This window comes from Sardina pilchardus, chromosome 13 (assembly GCF_963854185.1).
Source record: "Sardina pilchardus chromosome 13, fSarPil1.1, whole genome shotgun sequence".
Taxonomy (NCBI): domain Eukaryota; kingdom Metazoa; phylum Chordata; class Actinopteri; order Clupeiformes; family Clupeidae; genus Sardina; species Sardina pilchardus.
Window position 1 is genome coordinate 32,178,081 of NC_085006.1, and position 10,000 is coordinate 32,188,080.

Here is a 10,000-nt window from a genome sequence, read left to right on the forward strand (position 1 = left end):
GTGTGTGTACCAGTTGCAGTGGGAGGCTGGTATGTTCTTGGTCATTAATATGTGTGTGTGTGTGTGTGTGTGTGTGTGTGTGTGTACCAGTTTCAGTGGGAGGTTGGTGTGTTCTTGGCGGTGCTGCTGTCATCGCTGGTGTGTTTGAGTCGCCTTTACACGGGTATGCACTCAGCTCTGGTGAGTCTCTCTCTCTCTCACACACACACACACACTCTCTCTCGCTCTCTCTCACACACACACTCTCTCTCTCTCTCTCTCACACACACACACACACACACACACACACACTCTCTCTCTCTCTCACACACACACACACACTCACCATCTCTCTCTCTCTCACACACACACTCACACACAACACACAAATACAGATGCACAGAAGCACGCACACACATCCGCACACAGACAAAGACACAATCACTCTCTCTCACACACACACTCTTAGACCACATCAGCAAGTGAACGCAAGGAAACCAGAGCTGAAAGTGTGTGTGTGTGTGTGTGTGCAAGGTCTAAAATAAGACATTACACTGCTGCATTATTTAAGATGTCTGGATGCTGAAGGAGGCCAGACTACAGTTAGTCCTCAGCACAGCCCCCTCCCCTCCACACACACACACACACCAATCCCTTTTCACACACATACTGTACACTCCACTCTCTCTCACACACTTACACACACACACACAGAGTAGAGCACTCTCTCACCACACACACACACACACACACACACGAGAGCACTCTCAGTTCTTAATCTGAAATGGGTTTTTTTAAATGTGCATCATATTATATTGGTTTGGTGTGTGTTGATTGGTGTGTGTGTGTGTGTGTGTGTGTGTGTGTGTGTGTGTGTGCTGCTTCGTCTCCCCAGGACGTGATCTGCGGCGTGCTGCTCACCGCCGTTGTCATGGCGACGTCCTACCCGCTGTGGGCGTGGCTTGACGAGGCGCAGCTGCGCGGCCGGCTCTCCCCCGTGCTGGCGTTGGTTCTGCCCGCGCTGCTGTGCTGCGCCTACCCCGAGCCGGACCACTACAGCACCACGCGGGGGGACACCACCATCATCCTGGGCGCCGCCGCCGGCTGCTGGCTCGGCTATTGGCTGAACGAGCGGTGGGGGCGGACCTTCGAGCCTGAGGGACCCCTCCCGGTGACCCTGCGACCTCTGACCCCGGCGACCTTTGGCCTGGGGGTGGCGCGGTTCGTGGTGGGCGTGCTGGTGCTGGTGGGCACGAGGCAGGTCATGCGCTGGGCCAGCCTGGCGCTGGTGTGTCGTTACCATGGGGAGTCGCCTAGCAACGCGGAGGCACGGCGCAGGAGGGAGATCGAGGTGCCGTATAAGTTCGTGACCTACACGGCCGTGGGATTGGTCAACACCCTGCTGGTCAACAGACTCTTCGTCCAGCTGGGCCTGCTCTGACCACGGAGCACTGCCGCAAACCCGTGTGTGTGTGTGTGTGTGTGTGTGTGTGCGTGTGTGTGTGTGTTTTCATACGTGTATGTGTGTGTGTGTGTGTGTTTTCATACGTGTATGTGGGTGTGTGTGTGTGTGTGTGTGTGTGTTTTCATAAGTGTGTGTGTGTGTTTTCATACGTGTGTGTGTGTGTGTGTGTGTGTGTGTGTTTTCATACGTGTGTGTGTGTGTATATACTGATAACCTATGGTCCCTAGTGTGTGTGTGTGTGTGTGCTTTCACATTTGTGTGTGTATACTAATAACCTGTGGTCCCTAGTGTGTGTGTGTACTGATAACCTGTGGTCATAGTGTGTGTGTGTGTTTTCATATATGTGTGTTTGTACTGGTAACCAATGGTCCTTAGTGTGTGTGTTTTCATGTGTGTGTGTGTGTGTGTGTTTGTGTGTGTGTGTGCTCATAACCTATGTTCCTTTGTTTGTTTGTGTGTGTGTGTGTGTGTGTGCACATGTACATTGTTACACCCTGTAGATGTGTGTATAAAGAGTTGTTTGTGATATAGCTAAATAAAAATATGCAAACCTTTTTAATCCTGACTTCAAACCACAGACTTACATATAATACCATTAACTGACCACTAACTATACTGATATACACTACTAGAGAACACACACACACACACACACACACACACACAGGAAACACAGAGAGATCTGATAACAAGGAATGGACCCTGACAAGGGTGTACAAACACACGCACACCAATGCAAACACACAATCAGATAAGTGCCAAATGCAAACACACACACACACACACACTCTAAGGTCATGAACCAACACAGGTAATGTCCAGATAAAGATGGTCTTTATTGTCCAAAAGCTTTTAAGTGATTCTACAAAAGGATAGTGTGTTTGTGTGTGTGTGTGTGTGTGCAGGCTTAAGAGAAACACACACACACACACACACTCATTAACAGGTTTGTGTGGATACAGAATACACACAGGCATCTGCCGCGGCCACCTTGAGGGGTCCTTACCCCTCACACCACCAAAGTCCTTCTGTCCAATCAGAGCAGGCCATTGCCTGGGGGATGGTGATGTCATATCCGAGCAGGACCACGTGGGGTGGGGTGTGGCTGTGCCCAGCGTTGCTATGGTTTCACAGGAAAGGCTCGATGTCCAGGTCGAGGGCAGAGCAGGGCAGCGTGAGCTCGAAGCGGTTGATCACGTCGGGGTGAAGGACCCCGAGGCGTCCCACACTCTGCCCGCGTGCAAAGATCTCTGCGCAGCGTCCCGGGAAGAAGGTCGAATCTGAGAGAGAGACGGAGACCAGCAGAGATCAGCCTAACGCTGATAAAATGGGCTCAACACCACAACTCCTTTATGAGTGCTCTTAAAATGGGCTCAACACCACAACTCCTTTATGAGTGCTCTTAAAATGGGCTCAACACCACAACTCCTTTATGAGTGCTCTTAAAATGGGCTCAACACCACAACTCAGTTATGAACGCTGATAAAATGGGCTCAATACCACAACTCAGTTATGAGTGCTCTTAAAATGGGCTCAATACCACAACTCCGTTAGGAATGCTCTTAAAATGGGCTCAACATTACAATTCCGTTAGGAATGCTGTTAAAATAAGCTGAATATTACAACTCCTTTATGAAACGTGACCTCACGAGGTAACGTACAGTAGATGAACCTTTCGAATATTCCAGAATCACAATATTGGGATATTATCGTTATGGTGGGCAGTATGTGAGTTACTTTGATTACCAGCCCTAAGCATCGGTATTTGGATATTGTCATTATCGTTGTCGTTCCCAGCCCTAATTATCATAACAGCTAAATGCTTTTAAAGTTTCACATTTTGTAGAGCAATGCACTTAAGTAATTAAGTAATTTCACGTGTCAAAATATCAGTGGTGGTTTTGAGCAATTCAACTGGAAATCTTCTAAGAGCAGATTGAAAGGGTCTATACAGTACAGTAGTCACTAGAGCAGAAGGGTCTATACAGTACAGTAGTCTATACAGTACAGTAGTCGCTAGAGCAGAAGGGTCTATACAGTACAGTAGTCGCTAGAGCAGAAGGGTCTATACAGTACAGTAGAGCAGAAGGGTCTATACAGTACAGTAGTCACTAGAGCAGGTCTATACAGTACAGTAGTCTATACAGTACAGTAGTCACTAGAGCAGGTCTATACAGTACAGTAGTCGCTAGAGCAGAAGGGTCTACTCTATACAGTAGTCGCTAGAGCAGAAGGGTCTATACAGTACAGTAGTCACTAGAGCAGAAGGGTCTATACAGTACAGTAGTCACTAGAGCAGAAGGGTCTATACAGTACAGTAGTCTATACAGTACAGTAGTCACTAGAGCAGAAGGGTCTATACAGTACAGTAGTCACTAGAGCAGAAGGGTCTATACAGTACAGTAGTCACTAGAGCAGAAGGGTCTATACAGTACAGTAGTCTATACAGTACAGTAGTCGCTAGAGCAGAAAGGTCTATACAGTACAGTAGTCGCTAGAGCAGAAGGGTCTATACAGTACAGTAGTCTATACAGTACAGTAGTCACTAGAGCAGAAGGGTCTATACAGTACAGTAGTCACTAGAGCAGAAGGGTCTATACAGTACAGTAGTCTATACAGTACAGTAGTCACTAGAGCAGAAGGGTCTATACAGTACAGTAGTCACTAGAGCAGAAGGGTCTATACAGTACAGTAGTCACTAGAGCAGAAGGGTCTATACAGTACAGTAGTCGCTAGAGCAGAAGGGTCTATACAGTACAGTAGTCTATACAGTACAGTAGTCGCTAGAGCAGAAGGGTCTATACAGTACAGTAGTCTATACAGTACAGTAGTCGCTAGAGCAGAAGGGTCTATACAGTACAGTAGTCGCTAGAGCAGAAGGGTCTATACAGTACAGTAGTCGCTAGAGCAGAAAGGTCTATACAGTACAGTAGTCACTAGAGCAGAAGGGTCTATACAGTACAGTAGTCACTAGAGCAGAAGGGTCTATACAGTACAGTAGTCGCTAGAGCAGAAAGGTCTATACAGTACAGTAGTCACTAGAGCAGAAGGGTCTATACAGTACAGTAGTCACTGGGAGCCTTTCTTTCCAGCCACCCCCACACAGACAGAAAGATCAGCTGTCCACGCCCTTCCTGTTTGTCTCTCATTTTCTCTCCCTCCTTCTCTCGCTCCCCCTCTCCCTTCTCACTTTCCCTCCACCTCTCCCTCCCTCCATCTCTCCCTCCCTCCATCTCTCAATATCTGGTTTCAACTGAGCTGAGTGCTTGATAATAAGATTGTGTGTGTGTGCATGCAGGATGCTGTGTGTGTGTCTGTGTCTGTGTATGTGCGTATGTGTGTCTGTGTGTGTGTGTGTGTGTGTGTGTGCGTGTGTGCTGATGAGTATACATGTAGGATGCTGGAGACAGTTGGGTGTGTGTGTGTGTGTGTGTGTGTGCGTGCATGTATGTAAGTGTGTGTGTGTGTGTGTGTGTTAACTGTACTGTAGACACATGTGAGAAGATGTGTGTGTGTGCCCTCCCAAGGTCAGGGGTGTGTGTGTGTGTGTATCAGGTCCGTTATTGATCACTGAGCTCCTTTCAGTGCTTCAGACAAAGGAAGCAAAGGGAGAAGCAGAGCCCTTATAAGCTGCATTCTAGAACACACTTTTATGTGTGTGTGTGTGTGTGTGTGTGTGTGTGTGTGGAAGCAAAGGGAGAAGCAGAGCCCTTATAAGCTGCATTCTAGAACACACTTTTATGTGTGGGATTCCACAAATACAAATATGTGCGTGTGTTTGTGTGTGTGTGTGAATATCACTCACGAGTGGACACACACACACACACACACACACACACACAGAGCCACTGACCACCTGATTGCCTACCTTCGGCTGCCTGGATGTGGTAACCATGGTCACGACCCGGGTTGACCTCCAGCAGCTGCATGACCCGGTCCAGGAGCCCGTGGATGACCTCGAAGCCTGGAGACTTGTTGTAGAACACGGCACACAGCCGCCGGTTATTACGCGCGCCCACGTCTAACCAGCAGGGGGAGACAGACACAAGAGAAATCACACGTCACGTCAGATTCACAATCAGTTGCACCTTATTTCACACTCCCCCCCTCAGTTCACTGCATCACATATGAGTGGATGAGAAATTAAAAACTATTTGGCGATTTTTGAGACTTTTTGAAATTTAAACTGCAGTTTAATTAATATGTTGGTGATGCCTCGACACTCAATACGCAAACAACAAACAGTCATCAACAAACAGCAACACAGACAGTCATCAACAAACAAATACGCTTTGCCAGCTGTCTGAACATAGCAAGAGAGACCTGAGACTTGAAGCTCTCTCACACACACACACACACACACAACATCAAAAACAAATAGATAAACATACACACACACAAACAAACAAACACACACACACACACACAACATCAAAAACAAATAGATAAACATACACACACACAAACAAACAAACACACACACACACACACACACACACAACATCAAAAACAAATAGATAAACATACACACACACAAACAAACACACACACACACACCCACACACCTCTCTTCTCATCCTTCATCACAATGTCGGAGATTTCAAAAAGCTTGAGAGGGAGGGGCATCTTGCGATTGGCCGCCAACGTCTTCAGTAACCCTGGCAACAGAGTGGTGCGCGCCACCTGCAGGACAGATTTGGGACTACACTCAGTAAGTTCTGACACACACACACACACACACACACACCTTATTTTCTTTTTTACAGTAAGTAAAAAAATGGCTGAATGGCTGTGTGCAGTAAGTGTGTTGTGTGTGGTGTGCTGTGTACAGTAAGTGTGTTGTGTGGTGTGTGCTGTGTACAGTAAGTGTGTTGTGTGGTGTGTGCTGTGTACAGTAAGTGTGTTGTGTGTCGTGTGCTGTGCACAGTAAGTGTGTTGTGTGTCGTGTGCTGTGTACAGTAAGTGTGTTGTGTTGTGTGTGGTGTGCTGTGTACAGTAAGTGTGTTGTGTGGTGTGTGCTGTGTACAGTAAGTGTGTTGTGTGTTGTGTGCTGTGTACAGTAAGTGTGTTGTGTGGTGTGTGTCGTGTGCTGTGTACAGTAAGTGTGTTGTGTGTCGTGTGCTGTGTACAGTAAGTGTGTTGTGTGTCGTGTGCTGTGTACAGTAAGTGTGTTGTGTGGTGTGCTGTGTACAGTAAGTGTGTTGTGTGGTGTGCTGTGTACAGTAAGTGTGTTGTGTGTTGTGTGGTGTGTACAGTAAGTGTGTTGTGTGTCGTGTGCTGTGTACAGTAAGTGTGTTGTGTGTGGTGTGTGCTGTGTACAGTAAGTGTGTTGTGTGCTGTGTACAGTAAGTGTGTTGTGTGGTGTGTGCTGTGTACAGTAAGTGTGTTGTGTGTCGGGTGCTGTGTACAGTAAGTGTGGTGTGTGTGGTGTGCTGTGTACAGTAAGTGTGTTGTGTGTGGTGTGTGGTGTGTGTGGTGTGTGTTGTGTACAGTAAGTGTGTTGTGTGGTGTGTGTTGTGGACAGTAAGTGTGGTGTGTGGTGTGTGTGGTGTGCTGTGTACAGTAAGTGTGTTGTGTGCTGTGTGTGGTGTGCTGTGTACAGTAAGTGTGTTGTGTGTGGTGTGTGTTGTGTGTGGTGTGCTGAAGAGGGTCTCACCTGAAACTCAGCAGTCTTTGGGTTGGCAATGTGCACCGCCTTCACATCCGTTATCTTCTTGCCCAGCTTATCCGCTATATCCTCCTGTGAACACTACACACACACACACACACACACACACACACACACACACACACACACACACACACACACACACACACACACACACACACACACACACACACACACACACACACACACACACACACACACACACACACACACACACAATTATAAGAAGTGCATGCTTGGGTCATGTCTATGTGTGTGTACAAGGTGTGTGTGTGTGTGTGTTTCAAATGTCTGGTAATATATGTGTGTAGGACTAGGTTGTGTGTAGGTGAGTGCGCACATGTTGGGTGGTGGTGTTTGTGTGTGTGTGTGTGTGTGTGTGTGTGTGTGTGTGTGTGTGTGTGTGTGTGCTTCTTACCAGAGCAAATGAGTCTGGTAATACGTGTGTGTAGTTGAGCACATGCACATGTTGGGTGGTGTGTGTGAGTGTGTCTTACCAGAGCGAATGTCAGTGCCTCAGTGAAACCAGCAGAAGCCAAGTCGGTCCTCAGCAATTCTGTCAAAACTTATTCAATGGGAGCTGAAACACACACATACACACACACACACACACACACACACACACACACACGTAAGTAAACAAAATCAGCGAAGAACTACACTGTGCTACTATGGTCAGTTGGACCTTCTCATCTGATTGGCTACTGAGTAGATTCTGGGTGTGGTTATTAAACCTATCTAATCTGATTGGCTACTGGGTAGATTCTGGGTGTGGTTATTAAACCTCTCTAATCTGATTGACTACTGAGTAGATTCTGGGTGTGGTTATTAAACCTCTCTAATCTGATTGGCTACTGAGTAGATTCTGGGTGTGGTTAAGGGCTGGGCGATATGGCTAAAAAAATAATATTGCGATATTTTTAGTCTAACCCGATTCAAAGCCAAATGGGAACTGCTTCCGTGTTCTATTAGCCTCATGAGCAACACTAGCCTGTGCTACCCATCTTCTATTAGCCTAGCTCACGAGCGACACCAGCCTGTGCTACCCGTCTTCTATTAGCCTAGCTCACGAGCAACACCAGCGTGTGCTACCCATCTTCTATTAGCCTAGCTCATGAGCAACACTAGCCTGTGCTACCCATCTTCTATTAGCCTAGCTCACGAGCAACACTAGCCTGTGCTACCCATCTTCTATTAGCCTAGCTCATGAGCAACACTAGCTGTGCTACCCATCTTCTATTAGCCTAGCTCATGAGCAACACTAGCCTGTGCTACCCAGACAGCAATGCAACACCATCTTCTATTAGCCTAGCTCATGAGCAACACTAGCCTGTGCTACCCGTCTTCTATTAGCCTAGCTCATGAGCAACACTAGCCTGTGCTACCCATCTTCTATTAGCCTAGCTCATGAGCAACACTAGCCTGTGCTACCCGTCTTCTATTAGCCTAGCTCATGAGCAACACTAGCCTGTGCTACCAGTCTTCTATTAGCCTAGCTCATGAGCAACACTAGCCTGTGCTACCCATCTTCTATTAGCCTAGCTCATGAGCAACACTAGCCTGTGCTACCCAGACAGCCCTCCTCTGAATAGACTGTTCAGGACTGGTTGGTGAGTGTGTTGTTGTCCTCGTTGTAACTGAGAGGAAGGGAGAGAGGGCAACTGGAGAGATATAGACACACAAATGCCAAAGCACGTGTTGCTGCTTAAAACAATGACGACGGTGAAATACTCGATATGTGCAAAACACTTTAATGTATCTTACAAACAGCAAACTGCGATATATTGAGTAAATTCGGCCAGCCGCGGCGTGGATATTAAGCTGCTATCACCTGATTGGCTACCGTGTAGGTTCTGGGCGTGGTTATTGAGCCTCTCTCACCTGATTGGCTACGGTGTAGGTTCTGGGCGTGGTTATTGAGCCTCTCTCACCTGATTGGCTACGGTGTAGGTTCTGGGCGTGGTTATTGAGCCTCTCTCACCTGATTGGCTACGGTGTAGGTTCTGGGCGTGGTTATTGAGCCTCTCTCACCTGATTGGCTACGGTGTAGGTTCTGGGCGTGGTTATTGAGCCTCTCTCACCTGATTGGCTACGGTGTAGGTTCTGGGCGTGGTGCGGACAATGTTGTTGAAGCCGTAGGCGATGGCCGCGTCCTCCATGATGTCACAGGCGTGGATGACATCAGAGCGCGTGGGCGGAATCTCCACCTTGATCTCGTCGCCTTGGCTACTGACCTCCGACCTCAAGCACATGCGCGTCAGCAGCGCAGCGATACTCTCCGTAGACTCTCTTCGGAGGGGAACAGAGGCGTCAGTGTGTGTGTGTGTGTGTGCGTGTATGTTTACGTGTGAGTGTGTGTGACTTACTTGATGCCCACTCTGCGGTTGACAAAGTCTCCTGAGACAGTCTCCGTCCTGTAGGCCAGCTCCTGGGAACCACACACACACACACACACACACACACACACACACACACACACACACACACACACACACACACACACACACACACACACACACACACACACACACACACACACAGACACACACACACACACACACACACACACACACACACACACACACACACACACACACACAATCAGTAAGTCTCTCTGTCACTCACTCACACACACACAGAGCATAGTAACTAGTATTACAGATCCAGTGCTGAATGCAATGCTACAATTAAACGTACGTACTGGATACACACAGCACCGCCCATCAGGATACAACACTTCAGCCTCCTCCACCCTACAGAGAGAGAGAGAGAGAGAGAGAGAGAGAGAGAGAGAGAGAGAGAGAGAGAGAGAGAGAGGGAGAGAGAGAGAGAGAGAGAGAGAGAGGGAGAGAGAGAGGGAGAGGAGAGAGAGAGAGAGAGAGAGGAAG

The 10,000-nt window shown here is 47.9% G+C and overlaps 2 protein-coding genes across 3 annotated transcripts in view; one reads left to right on the forward strand and one right to left on the reverse strand.

Annotated features, from left to right (window-relative positions):
• sgpp2 (sphingosine-1-phosphate phosphatase 2) overlaps positions 1-1,995 on the forward strand; it is a 5,391-nt gene extending 3,396 nt beyond the window's left edge. Inside the window, exons 4-5 of one of the 2 annotated variants that reach the window (XM_062552496.1) lie at positions 91-180; positions 875-1,995. In XM_062552496.1, coding sequence (XP_062408480.1) covers positions 91-180; positions 875-1,420 — 636 coding nt within the window. In that variant the 3' untranslated portion in view covers positions 1,421-1,995. The remainder of the gene's footprint in view (positions 1-90; positions 181-874) is intronic. The other variant, XM_062552497.1, reaches the window with a different exon arrangement.
• Positions 1,996-2,338: 343 nt separating this feature from the next.
• The window catches only part of farsb (phenylalanyl-tRNA synthetase subunit beta), a 12,887-nt gene continuing 5,225 nt past the window's right edge, over positions 2,339-10,000 (reverse strand). Inside the window, 9 exon segments of the mRNA XM_062552443.1 lie at positions 2,339-2,724; positions 5,313-5,465; positions 6,010-6,127; positions 7,101-7,193; positions 7,610-7,675; positions 7,678-7,692; positions 9,194-9,401; positions 9,479-9,540; positions 9,814-9,865. Of these exon segments, the coding sequence (XP_062408427.1) occupies positions 2,573-2,724; positions 5,313-5,465; positions 6,010-6,127; positions 7,101-7,193; positions 7,610-7,675; positions 7,678-7,692; positions 9,194-9,401; positions 9,479-9,540; positions 9,814-9,865 (919 nt within the window). The 3' untranslated portion in view covers positions 2,339-2,572.